Below are 18,000 nucleotides of genomic sequence, written 5' to 3' on the forward strand. Positions count from 1 at the left end.
AGAGAGCGGCCCGAGAAGCGGGGCGGGCTCCCGAGAGAGAGAGAGAGAGAGAGAGGCCGAAGCTGCGCGCGCAAGCAGGGAGTGGGGAGAGAGCGGCCCGAGAAGCGGGGCGGGCTCCCGAGGGGAGCAGGGGGAGGGGGAGAGGGAGAGGGGGGAAAAAAAAAAACAGGCCGAAGCTGCGCGCGCAGGCAGGGAGAGTTGGGAAAGAGGAAAGAGAGCGCCCCGAGTAGTGAGGCAGGAGGTGCGCGCGCGTGTGTGTGTGAGAAAGAAAGAGAGGGAAAGAAGCCCGGGAAGCGAGCCGGGCTCCCGAACGGCCCCTGATGGATGGCCTGACGACGACGCCCTGCCTTGTATTGGCGGAACGCAGCGAAAGGGCCGCGCTTGGATCCCTTGAGAAGGCGCGACGCGACGCTGGGAAGGGGCTGAGGGCGGTAGCCGTCTCTACGTTGTCTGAAGCGAAAGTTTCCCCTCAGCCTGGTTTTTTTTTAACTCTTGTGATCCCTTTCTCTCCAATCTCACTGTCCTGTGGACAGACCCACTGTGACTGAGGGGTTGGGGAGCTGCCAGGGTGGTCCATACAAGCATTGGAAGTATGGTTGTAAACCTACATCTTCATCACCGTCGTAAGGCAGAATAGGGGGTGACCTGACAGCAGCCTTCTAATATTTGAGGGGCTGCCCCAAAGAAGAGGGAGTCAAGCTGTTTTCCAAAGCACAAGAAGCAACGGATGGAAACTAACCAAGGAGAGAAGCAACCTGGAACTAAAAAAAAAATTGAGCCATGGTGATGCAGTGGTTAAAATGCAGTATTGCAGGCTAATTCTGCTGACTGCCGGGAGTTCGATCCTGACTGACTCAAAATTGACTCAGCATTCCGTCTTGAGGCCGGTAAAATGAGGACCCAGATTGTTGGGGACAAGAGGCTGACTCTGTAAACCATTTAGGCACTGTGAAGCTTTATGAAGTTGTATATAAATCTAAGGGCCGTTGCCAAAGAGAAATTTCCTGACAGGATAATTAATTGGCAGACTTGCCTCCAGAAATTGTGGGTGCTGGTCTGTGGTCCCCAGCCAGAGTTTTCTCAAGGATGCACAAGATACCAAATGGCAATTGTTTTGATTATGCACTAAAATAAAAAAGAGTCAAATTACTTCATGTTCTTTTATTTCACCAGTGTTTTAAAAAAAATGAGTCACGACTACTAAATCTGACACATTGTAATAAATAAACACTAACCTATAAGGAGGAAAAAAACCTTTTCATACAAAAACGTTAAAAAACCCAAGAAACATTGGAAACGTTTACAAGTACCAAAATTGGTTTGTAAAGATGACTGTCTATGGGAATCCTCTACGGTCACCACGTGAATTAATAATGGCTTTTCCTAAAGTCGGACGAGAGTTTGACTCGACTGAGAAGATCACAGCCTATTGGCCCCCCTCTATTCTTCATGGGGTCTGTTATGAATAAAAATGTACACCAACAAAAATTCTACTGCATATTTGTAAGACGTCCATAGGTGTCTTCCTTTAATGGAACATCACGCCTTGACCTCGTGCCTAATCCAAAATGGCAGGTGGCCTTGCTCTAAAGTAGACGCGCAAACCACAGCTTGCTTCGTCAGCAACATGCATTGCCTAATCTAGCACAACTAAGGGAGGAAAAGGGGTGGGGAGGGGCAAAGGGGCACCTCTATTGCAAGCAAAGCTACGAGCAGCTCTGCTGCTCACCGAGCACTGGGAGGATCATGCTTTTAAGATGGCAAACACAACCAAGGTGATTCATTCCAAGCAAACACATCACACCATGACACTTATTTCTGAAGACAAACCATTTTTTCTTGCATAGCAATGAATGGAATATGAGCTAAGGAACATGGATGTAGAGGAGGACTAAGCGTTCATTCTTCGTTTCCGACTTCCGTCTACGCTCAACCGAGACTAGTGATGTTGGAGCGGCCTCCTGGTGGTGCTACAATACGGTGTCCAGTCCGGCGAGGATTGTGGTCATCTACTTGAGCTCCTGCAGGAGAGCATTTCAGAAAGCATTACGTTTAGGCCTTGGCAATGCATGAGAATCCTTTCTGAGCAAAGAGCAACCCACACTTAACCCTTTCTTAGTGTGGTACTGGGACTGCCGACAGGAACACCTGCATGGCTTAGAGCCAGGCTTCTCAAAAGTGGGGAGAGATGATCCACCAATTTATTTAAACTGGTCCTTGACACAGCCGTACTGGACTCGTCACAAGTCCCATCAGACCCTCACTTGACACACCCGTACTGGACTCATCACAAGTCTCATCAAAGACCCTCACTTGACACACCCACACTGGACTCGTCACAAGTCCCATCAAAGACCCCCAATTGACACACCTGTACTGGACTTGTCACAGTCCCATCAGACCCTCACTTCACCCGTACTGGACTCGTCACAAGTCCCATCAGAGCCTCACTTGATACACCCGTACTGAACTCATCACAAGTCCCATCAAAGACCCTCACTTGACACACCCACACTGGACTCATCACAAGTCCCATCAAAGACCCTCACTTGACACACCTGTACTGGACTTGTCACAGTCCCATCAGACCCTCACTTGACACACCCATACTGGACTCGTCACAAGTACCATCAAAGGCCCTCACTTGACACACCCGTACTGGACTTGTCACAGTCCCATCAGACCCTCACTTGACACACCCGCACTGGACTCGTCACAAGTACCATCAAAGGCCCTCACTTGACACACCCGTACTGGACTCGTCACAAGTCCCATCAGACCCTCACTTGACACACCCGTACTGGACTCATCACAAGTCTCATCAAAGACCCTCACTTGACACACCCACACTGGACTCGTCACAAGTCCCATCAAAGACCCCCAATTGACACACCTGTACTGGACTTGTCACAGTCCCATCAGACCCTCACTTCACCCGTACTGGACTCGTCACAAGTCCCATCAGAGCCTCACTTGATACACCCGTACTGAACTCATCACAAGTCCCATCAAAGACCCTCACTTGACACACCCACACTGGACTCATCACAAGTCCCATCAAAGACCCTCACTTGACACACCTGTACTGGACTTGTCACAGTCCCATCAGACCCTCACTTGACACACCCATACTGGACTCGTCACAAGTACCATCAAAGGCCCTCACTTGACACACCCGTACTGGACTTGTCACAGTCCCATCAGACCCTCACTTGACACACCCGCACTGGACTCGTCACAAGTACCATCAAAGGCCCTCACTTGACACACCCGTACTGGACTCGTCACAAGTCCCATCAGAGCCTCACTTGATACACCCGTACTGGACTCATCACAAGTCCCATCAAAGACCCTCACTTGACACACCCACACTGGACTCATCACAAGTCCCATCAAAGACCCTCACTTGACACACCTGTACTGGACTTGTCACAGTCCCATCAGACCCTCACTTGACACACCCGCACTGGACTCGTCACAAGTACCATCAAAGGCCCTCACTTGACACACCCGTACTGGACTTGTCACAGTCCCATCAAAGACCCTCACTTGACACACCCGTACTGGACTTGTCACAAGTACCATCAAAGGCCCTCACTTGACACACCCGTACTGGACTCGTCACAAGTACCATCAAAGGCCCTCACTTGACACACCCGTACTGGACTTGTCACAGTCCCATCAGACCCTCACTTGACACACCCGCACTGGACTCGTCACAAGTACCATCAAAGGCCCTCACTTGACACACCCGTACTGGACTCATCACAAGTCCCATCAGAGCCTCACTTGATACACCCGTACTGGACTCATCACAAGTCCCATCAAAGACCCCCAATTGACACACCTGTACTGGACTTGTCACAGTCCCATCAGACCCTCACTTCACCCGTACTGGACTCGTCACAAGTCCCATCAGAGCCTCACTTGATACACCCGTACTGAACTCATCACAAGTCCCATCAAAGACCCTCACTTGACACACCCACACTGGACTCATCAGAAGTCCCATCAAAGACCCTCACTTGACACACCCACACTGGACTTGTCACAGTCCCATCAGACCCTCACTTGACACACCCGCACTGGACTCGTCACAAGTACCATCAAAGGCCCTCACTTGACACACCCGTACTGGACTTGTCACAAGTACCATCAAAGGCCCTCACTTGACACACCCGTACTGGACTCGTCACAAGTACCATCAAAGACCCTCACTTGACACACCTGTACTGTACTCGTCATAAGTACCACCAAAGACCCTCACTTGACACACCCACACTGGACTCATCACAAGTCCCATCAGACCCTCACTTGACACACCCGCACTGGACTCGTCACAAGTCCCATCAAAGACCCTCACTTGACATACCTGCTCCCTGGTGCCCAAAAGTTGGGGACCTCTGGTCTAAATGACTGCGGCCTGGCCTCCATTAGCTCCCCTTCCTGCCAAGCTGCCCCTCCCCAAAGAGGGCCAAGCCAAGTGCCCTCTGTCCTAGAACATCTCTGGAAACACAACCCCATCCCCCCCCTTCAAAGAAGGCTTTCTTGCTCCAAGCAGGGCAGAAACCCCTTCCTAAATGTCTCAGGTGGGGGCAAACCTTTCCCGCAAGCATTCTGTTTTTCCACAGATTTCGAAATCACCTGATAAACTGAAATTAGACTGATGGAGGTTTCTGATTGGTGGAGGCTGGTTTTTGGCAGGCGACGTTTTAGTTGAGGGAGCTGGGGTGGCATATTTTGCAGGAGTTGCTGAAACTTCATAGACTGGCCCGTCGTACATCCCTCGAGAAACACCCTGTAATTCTGCTATCTGCAGAGCACAGAAAGAAAACACATGTATTCATAGGATGGGACAGGACAGGACGGGATAGAATAGAATGGAATGGAATGGAATAGAATAGAATAACAGAGTTGGGAGGGACCTTGAAGGTCATCTAGTCCAACCTCCTGCTTAGGCAGGAAACCCTATGCCATTTCAGACAAATCATTGTCCAATCTCTTCTTAAAAACTTCCAGTGTTGGAGCATTCACAATTTCTGGAGGCAGGTTGTTCCGCTGGTTAATTGTCCTCACTGTCAGGAAGTTTCTCCTTAGTTCCAGGTTGCTTCTCTCCTTGATGAGTTTCCATCCGTTGCTTCTTGTCCTGCCCTCAGGCGCTTTGGAGAATAGCTTGACTCCCTCTTCTTTGGTGCAGCCCCTGAGATACTAGAACACTGCTACCATGTCACACACACACACACACACACACACACACACACACGTCCTTCTCTTCATTAAACTAGACATAAACCATTCCTACAACCGTTCTTCATATGTTTTGACAACTGACTCACATTTATGACAGTTGCAGTGTCCTGGGGTCATGAGGTCCCCTTTTGCAACCTTCTGACAAGCAAAGTCCCTGGGGAAAGTCAGATTCACTTAACAACCGTATTACTAACTTAACCACTCCAGTGATTCACTTAACAAACGGGGCAAGAAAAGTCGTATAATGGGGCAAAACTCACTTAACAAATTTCCCACTTAATAACGTAAACTTTTGGGCTGAATTGTGATGGTAAATTACAGACTACCTGTAGTTAATGAAAGCAAGTTGTGTACGAAAGTGTAATATTGGAAGATTACCAAGGAAGTCAATGAACATACCTTATTCCTCGTTTTGATCCGTTGATAAAGATATTCGGGAAAGGAGTTTCGTGGGAGGAAAGAGCCCATTCCTTTCCTCACCGACAGATTCCCGTCCTCAAACACAATCTTCCCTCGGCTAATAACTATGTGGGGAGCTCCACGGCATTCCATGCCTTCAAAAATGTTATATTCAACAGCCTAAAGAATGGCAACAACCTATTGTTATTAATGAATATATAGGCATGCTTTTTAGTGCATTAATGCAGTTCCAGAAATAGGCTGAGTTTTAATAGCCACTGAGTCAAACTACCAAATGTTTTGATTCCTCTGGCTATTTCCATTGAAGGCTTCTAGACGCTGACTTGATTTATATGTTTCTCTTTATTTGGTTGGCTGTCTGTATTCTTTAAAAGGGCTCATTTCCCGTCATTAAGTAATCCTACCTGCTTTCATTTTGACTGGTTATTTTAATCTACAAAAAACTATCTCTTGTCTATTCTCCATCTGCTTATCTCAGTGAGAATGGCGGACAACATCTAATAAAATACAATAAAATGCTGCCACTGGCACTAAGGATGGCAATTGTTTGGTTTTAACAGCTAGATACTGAATATATATATATGTATGTATGTGTGTATGTGAGGGACGCGGTGGCTCAGTGGGTTAGGACGCTGAGCTTGTCAATCAGAAGGTCAGCAGTTTGGCGGGTCGAATCCCGAGTGCCGCATAACAGAGTGAGCGCCTGTTACTCGTCCCAGCTTCTGCCAACCTAGCAGTTCGAAAGCAAGTAAAAATACAAGTAGAAAAATAGGGACCACTACGGTGGGAAGGTAACAGCGTTCCGTGCGCCTTTGGCGTCTAGTCATGCCGGCCACATGACCACGGAGACGTCCTCGGACAAGCGCTGGCTCTTCGGCTTTGAAACGGAGATGAGCACCGGCCCCTAGAGTCGGAAACGACTAGCACGCATGTGTGGGGGAACCTTTACCTTTACCTGTGTATGTATGTATGTGTAGGAAACCTGTATATATGTAGGGCTTTTTTTGTCATACATCGCTCAAACCGGAGTTCCAGCACCTTTTTTGGATGGAACTTTGTGGGGTAGGCAAGGCAGGTTGTATGACGTGTGTGAGTTCCGGCACCTTTTTCTTTTACAAAAAAAGTAGTGTATGTATGTATGTATATTTTGCAAGTTTCTTCCACCATAGATTCAAATCTGGTTCTGACATGATATAAAAAGCCGTCACACCTAACTTTTTCAATCGCTTTTTAATCAGCTTGCTTAATTAAATCTCACTCTTATATTCTTGCAAAGAATTAAGGTCGCACTTATTATTTTTCACGTTTATTTCAGTTTACGTTCAATATAGACTTCAATGTTTCATATTCTTCACAGCATAGAAAACAGATTTGATAGTTAATCTTGTGGAGGAGTGTATTGTTCCTTTGTAATCCTGTAACAAGGATGTGTCAACAAAATCACAGGTCTTTGACCGGAAGGAACAAAACAATCCTTTGTAAGTGAAATAATAAACTTTCTTAATATTCCCCTTCCTTAATTCTTCTTGAAAATTTGACTGGGGAAATTTCATCAAGAGTCAAAATTTCAAGAGCTGCAGCTTTTAAAAAGCACCCAATTTCCCATCATCATTCATTGAGATGTGGCGCCTTACCGATTTGTGACTTTTTGCTGTGATTGTCTTCTCCTTGTCGGGATCCCAAATAACAAGATCAGCGTCAGAACCGACCTCAATCCTGCCCTTTCGTGGATACAGGTTGAAGATTTTGGCAGCGTTAGTGCTAGTAATGGCAACAAACTGGTTCTCATCCATTTTACCTGTAGACTAATCAGAATTTAAAGACGGTGCTGTAGTAACAGACATAGATGTATTTTTTTTTCACAGAGCAGACGGTGTAATTAATAAGGGGAAAATGAGGACCCAGATTGTTGGGGGCAATTAAGCTGACTTTGTAATAATGCCGCTTGGGGGTGTGTGTGAAAGCCCTAATAAGCAGGCATATACATAGAATGAAGGCTACTGCTAAGCTTGTAAGCCGCCCTGAGTCTTCGGAGAAGGGCGGGATATAAATGGAATTTTTTTAAAAAAATATGAGACCGTGACGTTTGAAAACGTACGTGATTCCTCAGTAGATCTTAGATTAGAATAACAGAGTTGGAAGGGATCTTGTAGGTCATCTAGTCCAACCCCTGGCCAAGCAAGAGTCCCTACACCATTTCTGACAGATGGCAACCCAGTCTCTTCTTGACATCATATTCAACAAAACCTAATATTGGGGGCTTAAGGGAGCCCACTGCATTTGTACGGAAGGAAAGGAATGATATTGTTGGAGACACACTTAGAATAAGTGTTTCCTTGCACAATATCCTCAATATCCTATTATGCTTTGGGGGGCAAAGTATATAGGTAATCCTTGACTTACAACTGTTCATTTAGTGACCGGTCAAAGTTACAAAACGGGACTGAAAAATGTGACTCATCATCATTTTTCACACTTTACAACCATTGCAGCGTCCCCCTGGTCACGTGATCAGAATTCAGACGCTTGGTAACTGGCTCACATTTATGACGGCCACAGTGTCCCCGGATCACATGATCCCCTTTTGTGACCTTCTGACAAGCAAAGTCAACGGGGAAGCCAGATTCACTTAACAACTGGGCTACTAATGTTAACAACTGCAGTGATTTGCTGAACAACGGTGGCAAGAGAGGTCATAAAATGGGGCAAAATTCACTTAACAAATTCTCACGTAACAACAGAACTTTTGGGCTCAATTGTGGTCATAAGTTGAGGACTACCTGTAATTGCATACATTAATTGAGGAGGAGGAGGAGGAGGAGGAGGAACTGCCTACTCTCTCTCTCTCTCTCTCTCTCCCTCTCTCTCTCTCTCTCTCTCTCTCTCTCTCTCTCTCTCTCTCTCTCTCTCTCTCTCTCTTTGTGTGTGTGTTTCTGTATTGGAACACCTACTAGGCACACCCTCCAAAATCCTGCAGAAGTTCCTCCACTTAGCAGATCACTTATCAATACCCAAAACACAAAGCCAAGCCACTCAACTTCAACTTGTAAAAAATTGGGGAACAGAATTGCTGGTCCATTGTGTGTCAGGTCTGCCATCACACCGCTTCAGCCTTACTTTGCTTTTATGGCAGTCTGCCGTAAAATATGGGGGAGAGGGGGAGAGGGAAAGGAGGATACAGGGAAGGGGGGATGACGGGAACCAGAAGTGCAAACCAGTGACAACGGTTGAATGATCCAAGGACACAGGCCCGGGAACGGAATGCCAACGCCCACCGAAGAGGCGCCAAACTTTAGAACCCTTACCAAAACAACTCATGTGAATTTTATTGGACACAAGCAAGAGGGCTCGGGAGAAGAGAAAAATACCGGCTTTATGTGGGAATTTTCACATCTGTTTTTTTCCTACGCTGTAACCACTTGGCTTCAGTAAAAGTATACCTTTCCATGCAAATGGAGTCAAGGGTTTTTCTTTCCTAAATGCCCGAGCTGGGACAGGATATTGTGCATCTGTCTTTCGCTCCCCCCACCTTGTTCTCCTCCCCTTTTATCTTTTCCTACATATTCCACTCACCACACATTTATTCCAGACCACCGTCATTCTTTCTTCAATTCCATTAACCCCTTCTGGGATGAGAGTGAAGTTTTCCTTGCCAACAGCCTTTTGGGCTGTGCTGTATGTACAGTGGCTGCTGCCGGTCACTTGCAGGTCCCCGCTGAAAGAGAAGAGATACACATAAAATCGGTGTGTGGACATTCAGGATCCATGGAGGGACCATGTTCAGTATTCAATATTCAACATTCAATATTCAATACTCAACATTCAATATTCAACATTCAATATTCAACATTCAACATTCAACACTCAACATTCAACATTTAATATTCAACATTCAACTTTCAACATTCAACACTCAACACTCAATATTCAATATTCAACATTCAACTTTCAACACTCAACATTCAATATTCAATATTCAATATTCAATATTCAATATTGAACATTCAACTTTCAACATTCAACACTCAACCCTCAACATTCAACATTCAATATTTAACATTCAACACTCAACCCTCAACATTCAATATTCGTTTTTCACAACTGAAGCCGCAACATTATTGTGATCTACACAGGCGGTTCGCGTCTTACGATCGCGGTTGAGCCACAAAATTTATGCCGTTAAGTGAGAAATGATTCTTGATCCATTTTACGACTTTTCTGGCCACAATTGTTAAGTGGATCACTGCAGCTGATAAGTTAGTGACACAATTGTTAAGCTTATCAGGAGATCGCAAAAGGGGATCACGTGACCCCGGGACTCTGCAGCCGTCATAAATATGAGACAGTTGTCAAACATCCGAATGTAAGTCACACGATCCCGGGAGACTGAGATCGTTGTAAATATGAGCCAATTGGCAAGCATCTGAGTTTTGATCATGTGACGATCCTGCAATGGTCGTAAGGGTGAAAAATGATCATCAGGCACTTTTTTTAGTGCTGTTGTAACTTTGAACGGTCACTACGTGAACTGCTGTAAGTCAAGGCCTTTGACCATCATTACTGCTTCTGTTGTTTATATTTCACTTCAGTGAGCACTTCACTTCCCAGAATGTTCTTTGAGACCTTTTTTTAGAAGCAAATTTATAAAATCATAGAATTCAGGTGCCAAAAAAGCCAACACAGTTCTAGGTTGCATTAACAGAGGGATAGAATCCACGAGAACTCTTAATACTGCTTTACAAGGCCTTGGTAAGGCCACACCTGGAATACTGCATCCAGTTTTGGTCACCACGATGTAAAAAAGATGTTGAGACTCTAGAAAGAGTGCAGAGAAGAGCAGCAAAGAGGATCAGGGGACTGGAGGCTAAAACATATAAGGAACGGTTGCTGGAATTGGGTATGTCTAGTTTAATGAAGAGAAGGACGAAAGGGGAACATGATAGCAGCCTTCTAATATCTCAGGGGTTGCCACAAAGAAGAGGGAGTCAAGCTATTCTCTATAGCACCTGAAGGCAGGAGAAGAAGCAACGGGTGGAAACTAGTCAAGGAGAGAAGCAATCTAGAACTAAGGAGGAATTTCCTGACAGTCAGAACAATTAATCAGTGGAACAACCTGCCTCCAGAAGTGGTGAATGCTCCAACTCTGGAAAAGACTGGATGGCCATTTGTCTGAAATGGCAGAGGGTTTCCTGCCTGAGCAGGGGGGTTGGACTAGATGACCTCCAGGGTCCCTTCCAACTTTGTTATCATTATTATTATTATAGAAGGGCCATTTAAGGCATGGAGTCCAATTCTTCCATTCAGTTAAGAATCTGAATGGAATCAGTTCAGACCGAAGCTCCGGAGCCACTCAAGAGCCACCACCGACTTACTTCTTACGTATTTACTTAAAACAGTTTCCAAATATCCAGCACATCTAAAAATAAACGAGGAGGAGCGGTACATAGGAAAAAAAATACGATCAAAAGCTCCATCCTTATTAGTTAAAATTAACTGCTAAAATATAGAATTCTAGAGCCCCTGGCAAATCTGGAGAAGGTGGAGATTTAGAACCAGCCGCTGACTCTTTCTCACCAGGCTAAAAGCGAGGTCAAATGGTCAGGGGTGCTAGGATCCAGACTCAGAGGTGGCGAGGTCACGAATGCAGCTGCCTTAGCCCAATTCTTGTTCCAATAATGGGTCCCATCGGTCCCCAGACTGGCCGTGATTGGTTCCCCCAATACCAGAGCACCTGGAGCGGAGAAAAAACAGTCCTGGTTATGTCCCTGCCTTTCTTTCCCATCTAATCTGGTATACAAAACACTGTCTGTAATCCCATTGGTTTTCATGCTTAGTAATTAAATCCACAATACAGGTTTTTTAATTTTGCGAATATCGGTAGCTCGGGTGCAGGATGCATTCTCGTTGCCAGGCTGGGTGACGTACTTCAGCCAGGAGTTTAGGGGATGACGCTGTCGGTGTTCTTCTGCTCGTAAGAGCGTCGTGTGATCAGCAGGTCTGGTGATGGGGAGGTCACCTCAGCTTTGGGTCATGTGATGGATCTAGGGATGGGTCAGGTGATGAGTCAGGTGGGGTCATGTCAGGTGAGGGTCTTGTAATGGCTCTTGTGATGGATCAGGTTGGGTCATGTCAAGTGAGGGTCTTGTGATGGCTCTTGTGAGGGGTCAGCTGTGGGTCATGTCAAGTGAGGGTCCTTTGATGGGTCTTCTGAGAGGTCAGCTGTGGGTCGTGTCAAGTGAGGGTCTTGTGATGGCTCTTGTGAGGGGTGAGCTGTGGGTCATGTCAAGTGAGGGTCTTTTGATGGGTCTTGTGAGGGGTCAGGTGTGGGTCATGTCAAGTGAGGGTCTTGTGATGGCTCTTGTGAGGGGTCAGCTGTGGGTCGTGTCAAGTGAGAGTCTTTTGATGGGTCTTGTGAGGGGTCAGCTGTGGGTCATGTCAAGTGAGGGTCCTTTGATGGGTCTTCTGAGAGGTCAGCTGTGGGTCGTGTCAAGTGAGGGTCTTGTGATGGCTCTTGTGAGGGGTGAGCTGTGGGTCATGTCAAGTGAGGGTCTTTTGATGGGTCTTGTGAGGGGTCAGGTGTGGGTCATGTCAAGTGAGGGTCTTGTGATGGCTCTTGTGAGGGGTCAGCTGTGGGTCGTGTCAAGTGAGAGTCTTTTGATGGGTCTTGTGAGGGGTCAGCTGTGGGTCGTGTCAAGTGAGGGTCTTGTGATGGCTCTTGTGAGGGGTGAGCTGTGGGTCGTGTCAAGTGAGGGTCTTGTGATGTCTCTTGTGAGGGGTCAGGTGTGGGTCGTGTCAGGTGAGGGTCTTGTGATGGGTCTTGTGAGGGGTCAGGTGTGGGTCATGTCAGGTGATGGTCTTTTGATGGCTCTTGTGATGGGGAGGTCACTTCAGGTGAGGGTCATGGGGAGAAGTACTGGTTCGGGGGATTGCACGGGATATTTGAGGTTCGGTGCCATCTCTGGCTGGCCATGCGGTTGATTTGGATTTTGAGCAGTTCGTAGGCTGGTTGTAGGCCAATGTGTCTGTTGATGGAGCTGCTTGTGGAGTGCCAGGCTTCGATAAAGTTTTCTAATTCCTGTCACGCTATTTTAAACCCAGGCCATGTGTGTGAAAGAGAAATATACGCATTTGTGAAGAAAACCTGAAACCCCATACCTTTCTTCCTAGCCAGCGAGATGACATCAGCGGCACTCTTACTCATAACTTTAGTGATATAGACCGGACAGTTGATCCGAGTAGCTATAGTGATAGCCCGGAATATGGCTTCTGCTTCCAGCTGAAGGACAAAAACAAAGGACCTCCAAGCATCATTACCACCAAGAGCGTTCAGGTTCATTATTTTTGTTTATTTATTAAATTTCTATGGCTGCCCATCTCGGTCAAAGACTTAACAGAGTCTTTCTCTCCAGATCTATTAACAAGCCCTTTTTACTACTGCCAAGGCTTTTGTTTTCAATGTCTGACCCTCACATTTTAACGACCTTCTCTGTAGGTTTTTTTGTAGAATAACTGCTTCTGGGATGAGAAGCGAAACGTCTCCAAAGAAAAACCAGGAAGTCCAGTGGCCTCCTGAAAAAGCACCTTTGGGACAACCCTGACCTGGATGATGGAGAATCTCCATAGACTTCAAATCTAAACTTCTTTTTACGTCTCGAGGGATTCTGGAAGAAATGCCGGAACACTCACCTCCTCAGGGCGGCTCAAAGCATGCCCTTCTGGCCCGGTGATTCCCATCTCCAGCACCCGCTTTTGCTCCTGAAACAGAAGAGGCCACGGTCATTCCTGGGGAGGGTGGGGGCCCAGGTCCCCAAATCACAGGAAGCAGGTGGAGGCTTCCTGGAGAAATCAGGAGGTGTCGTTTTCATTTATTAATGTATGTTTCTCACCTGAGCTATCAAATCCCCATTTTCTGCGTGCACCATGATAACCGCTCCGAGACTTTTCAGAAATGTAAATGCTTCGTAGAGCTGTGTACATTTGAGAAAAATAAGAAGGAGGAGGAGGAGGAGAAGGAGAAGAGGAGGAGGAAAACAAGAAGACGAGGAGGAGGAGGAGGAGGAGGAGGAGGAGAAGGAGAAGGAGAAAAGAAGAAGAAGAAGAAGAAGAAGAAGAAGAAGAAGAAGAAGAAGAAGAAGAAGAAGAAGAAGAAGAAGAGGAGGAGGAGGAGGGGGGGAGGGGGAGGGGGGAGGAGAGGAAGAGGAGGAGGAAGAGGAAGAGGAGGAGGAGGAGGAGGAAGAAGAAGAGGAGGAGGAGGAGGAGGAAGAAGAGGAGGAGGAAGAGGAAGAGGAAGGGAGAGGAGGAGGAGGAGGAGGAGGAGGAGGAGGAGGAGGAGGAGAAGGAGAAGGAGAAGGAGAAGGAGAAGAAGAAGAAGAAGAAGAAGAAGAAGAAGAAGAAGAAGAAGAAGAAGAAGAAGAAGAAGAAGAAGAAGAAGATTTTTTACATGATTTCTGTTCTCTTAGTTTAAGGTAACATCAGATCCAAAAAAGGAAAACTTCATGATGTATATTCATTATCTCCTCACTGGCAAAATGGATCGTTCTAGGGAGATTTTTTTTAACATCTGTTACCATCTCCCTTCCTGGTCAATAGAAGCTTCAAATAAAAAAATGTTTGGCACTAATCAGTCACACAAACCATTGAGAAAGGGATTTTTTCTAGGGATCCAGTCTAGAAGAGTCAGTTCTAGATCCTTCATCCTGCACGTTTCTAACCCTCCCCAACTGACTCCACCCCCTCGATGACCTGTTGATGGACACTTTTAAAGACACACGTTGTGTGGCCCAGACTGGATGAACTCTCAAGATGTCCAGATATCAAGGTTATCAAGACACAATATACAACATAGTGTTGTTTTCATCTTTAAAGTCCTGCATGACACGGGACCAGATTATCTGCAGGATCGCCTCTGTCAGACCTCCAAACCCTCTGAAGTCAGTCATGTGTCTTCGTTATTTTCAGCTGCCACAGAAATGGGAGGAGGGAGATACATTCTTATAGTTTAGTCAAAACAATTACTTTCCTGTGGGAACCAAGGTCAAGCAGCCTTAATGTTTGGCAGGCTGGAAACACCGTTTAGCAAGCCCGCCAAAGGTGTTAATTGGGGATTGTGATTTATGACACACTAAGGGGTGGGGAGTTCAACTTTTACTTTGTAACCTTTTGTGGGGGTGACTTTCAGTCTTGGTTTCACTTTTGTTCGTGCTGATGTCATCTAGCCATTAAAAGTGTTCTTTGAGGAAAGCAGTTGCCTCAGATTTCTTATTTCTCCTGGTCTCATTTATCGGAACCATGACAGCCTCACCTGAGTAGATAGGGTGGGTTCGATACAGCCTCCAAGCATCCTTAATGGTAGGACCAAATTTTGATTATGATGACGCAGTGGTTAGAATGCAGTATTGCAGGCTGACTCTACCCACAGCCAGGAAGTTCGATCCTGACCGGCTCAAGGTTAACTCAGCCTTCCATCTTTCCAAGGTTGGTAAAATGAGGACCCAGATTGTTGGGGGCAAGAGGCTGACTCTGCAAACTGCTTAGAGAGGGCTGTAAAGCACTACAAAGCGGTATATAAGTCTAAGTGCTATTGCTATTGCTAATATATCACCAGAGGAGAATAATCTCCTTGGGAAAGATTTCCTGGCTCAGTTGAAAGACAATCATTCCAAAAATAACAGTCCAAGCATTTGATAATGTCTATATTCTCAGTTAAAATTGTCCTAATCCTGCAACAGGATCATAAAGAGAGCAGAATCCTAATTCAGAATAAAATGGGGGTCCAACTCAACTCACGAACCAAAAGAGAAGAGGCAACTGAACGAAAAATAAAACATGGTTGGCAAATGCCACCCACTCCATCCTAGTTAAAAATCAGGCCGATATGAGATTTCAAATCTCATAAGAAAAAAAATACATACTTGGGAATCGGTCATTTGATAGAGATCTTTGTAGCCCATGTAGACTTGGAAAGAATTGATACCTATTGAGATAAAAAATGAATTAATTAATTCACACAATATAAGGGGATTAGGATTACATGATACCATAAACACAGATTTCAACCAATAAAACACGGAGAAACTGTTTTATTTGGGACTGATAAACTATCAATTCACTTCCTACGTAACAGGGATAAGCTTTTTTTTTCTTTTAGGTAGCATAGGTTCAAATGCTGAAGTGGCTAGTGAGCGCCCTCATAAAATGGCTATCTAGAGTGTGTTAATTCAAGTGTTAACACAATGAAATATAATGAACAAAACAAAACACACACCAAAAAACCCCAGAATGAACACAATTGTATGTCTCTATCCTTTTTCAAACAATGTGAATAATCATCTTCTGTCAGACTTGCGTGTTGCACTACAACCTTCGCACTCTTTTCAGATGTATCCTTTGACTCTGACAACACAGGTAGCCCTTGACTTACGACCACAATGGAGTCCAAAACGTTTGTTGCCAAGTGAGACTTTTGCTAAGTAAATTTCGCTCCCTTTTACGAACGTTCTTCTCACAATTGTTCAACACATCGCTCCAGTTGTTAAAGTGAATCTGATTTTCCCATTGACTTTGCTTATCAGAAGGTGGCAAACGGGGATCATATGCCCTCCCCGGGACACTGCAATGGTCGTAAATGTGAGTCAGTTGCTAATAGTCGCCACGTGACTGGAATGTCAGTGTCCTTGTTCTTCTGTTTGTAAGGGCTTCAGGTGTGGGTGTGTCAAGTGAGGGTGTTTGATGGGTCTTGTGACCCTCATTTGACACACCCACACCTGAGGCCCTTACAAACAGAAGAACATGGATACTGACTTCCCCTAAACTTCGCTGAAGATGTTACCCAGCCTGGTAACGAAATGTTCGGAAACCAACCCAGAAGCTCGGAGAACGAATCTCCACCCTCATCCTACTCTCGAGCTACAGATATTCGCCACTATGGCAAACAAACCTTTGTTGTGCACCAGATTTTCAAGATCTTCCCGGATCCCATCATACCAGTCGGTGATGTCCACGTGCAGAGAATAATCACAACAGGATTTGCTCTCTGCTGCCTCTTTCCACTTTCCAAACGCTGTTAATAAACTGGAGCCGGGCTCCGGAAGGACATGGTCAACTGCAAAAGACAGAGAGCACCCGCTCAAATTGCCGATTTTTGCACATTTTGAATTAACGTCAGCCGGGTGAACCGTTTGGTTTCCAGAGGCTTGAAAAATTACTCCTCAACATTTGAAGATCTTGTGGTGTGACCACCTTGTTGCCAAATTCACGATTTTGGAAATTTAGAGTACTCAGAGATAAGGATCGGGGTGATTTGCGGTAAATAAAAAACTGTGTAGACTTCCGGTCCTGTGTAGCAGCGCAACAGTCGAGGGGTTCAGGACTTTTCCTTGAAGAGGTTTCACTTCTTGTCCAAGAAGCTTCTTCAGTTCTTGAGTAAAGAAGCTTCTTGGATGAGATGCAAAATGTTTTCAAAGAAAAAAAAAACCAGAAAGTCCAGTTGCCTTTTGGAAAAGGCAAACTTTTGAGATGACGGTGACCTGGATGATGGAGAATCTCCACAGAAATTCCTGTGGAGAGGTTGAACCTCACCTGTTGTGGGTCTGGCTCCGATACTTACTGACGGTGGTGGTGCCCCCAGCCAATGCAGCCTTCGTTCCTTGATAAAAGTCGTCAGCCGCTGCTAAGCCCTGAACGGATTTCTGCAGACAAGTGTTGCTGTCAATACCGCCTGGAAGAATCATAAAGCCGCTCGCCTCGATGGTTTTTGAACCTCCAGGGACAATCAGATTCTCTCCAATTTGTCTAAGCGGAAATAATACAGAGCTGCTTACTGTTTTGTCGAGGGAGGGCCCGAAACATCTCAAATATACATTTCACCTTTAAAGGATCGCCTGCAATGTCGCCATGCTAGGCTCAGTCCTAATGTCATGCCTCCATCGGAGCCTGAATCTGCGGAGGAAAAAGAGCTGGAACGGGACCCTATGGAGGTGGAGGGAGAGGTGTCTGTGGCTTCAGGGGACTGTGGGGAAGAGCAGGCTGAGGCAGGCCAGGGCCCTTCTGGTTTGGAACAGGGGAGACAGAGTTCAGGCAAGGAGCAAGGCTCACCCCCACCTGATCCTAGAGCACGGAGAGTGGAGAGGAGGAGGGAACAATGCAGGCAGGCTCACTTACTCGGGAGGAGAGCATCCCACCCCACCCCACAAGACACAACTGGGAATTGAGATAGGAGGAGCCGCTGTGGGGTGGGGACTTTGTCAGGAACAAACGTGGAATCTTGGGACAGTTGCATATTGTTGCTCTTGTTGGAAAACCTGGACACCTTGACTACCGGACCGGCTGACC

The 18,000-nt window shown here is 46.1% G+C and overlaps 1 protein-coding gene across 1 annotated transcript in view; it reads right to left on the reverse strand.

Annotated features, from left to right (window-relative positions):
* Nucleotides 1-1,929: 1,929 nt before the first annotated feature.
* Nucleotides 1,930-18,000, reverse strand: part of LOC310643235 (uncharacterized protein) — a gene marked incomplete at both ends in the record, with an annotated part of 27,700 nt that continues 11,629 nt past the window's right edge. Inside the window, 12 exons of the mRNA XM_083367436.1 lie at nucleotides 1,930-2,021; nucleotides 4,645-4,813; nucleotides 5,650-5,829; nucleotides 7,305-7,475; nucleotides 9,244-9,385; nucleotides 11,245-11,401; nucleotides 12,826-12,946; nucleotides 13,357-13,425; nucleotides 13,557-13,637; nucleotides 15,582-15,643; nucleotides 16,607-16,771; nucleotides 17,276-17,460. Coding sequence (XP_083223562.1) covers nucleotides 1,930-2,021; nucleotides 4,645-4,813; nucleotides 5,650-5,829; nucleotides 7,305-7,475; nucleotides 9,244-9,385; nucleotides 11,245-11,401; nucleotides 12,826-12,946; nucleotides 13,357-13,425; nucleotides 13,557-13,637; nucleotides 15,582-15,643; nucleotides 16,607-16,771; nucleotides 17,276-17,460 — 1,594 coding nt within the window. The remainder of the gene's footprint in view (nucleotides 2,022-4,644; nucleotides 4,814-5,649; nucleotides 5,830-7,304; nucleotides 7,476-9,243; nucleotides 9,386-11,244; nucleotides 11,402-12,825; nucleotides 12,947-13,356; nucleotides 13,426-13,556; nucleotides 13,638-15,581; nucleotides 15,644-16,606; nucleotides 16,772-17,275; nucleotides 17,461-18,000) is intronic.

The sequence above is a fragment of the Vipera ursinii genome (assembly GCF_947247035.1).
Source record: "Vipera ursinii genome assembly, chromosome: 7".
Classification (NCBI taxonomy): domain Eukaryota; kingdom Metazoa; phylum Chordata; class Lepidosauria; order Squamata; family Viperidae; genus Vipera; species Vipera ursinii.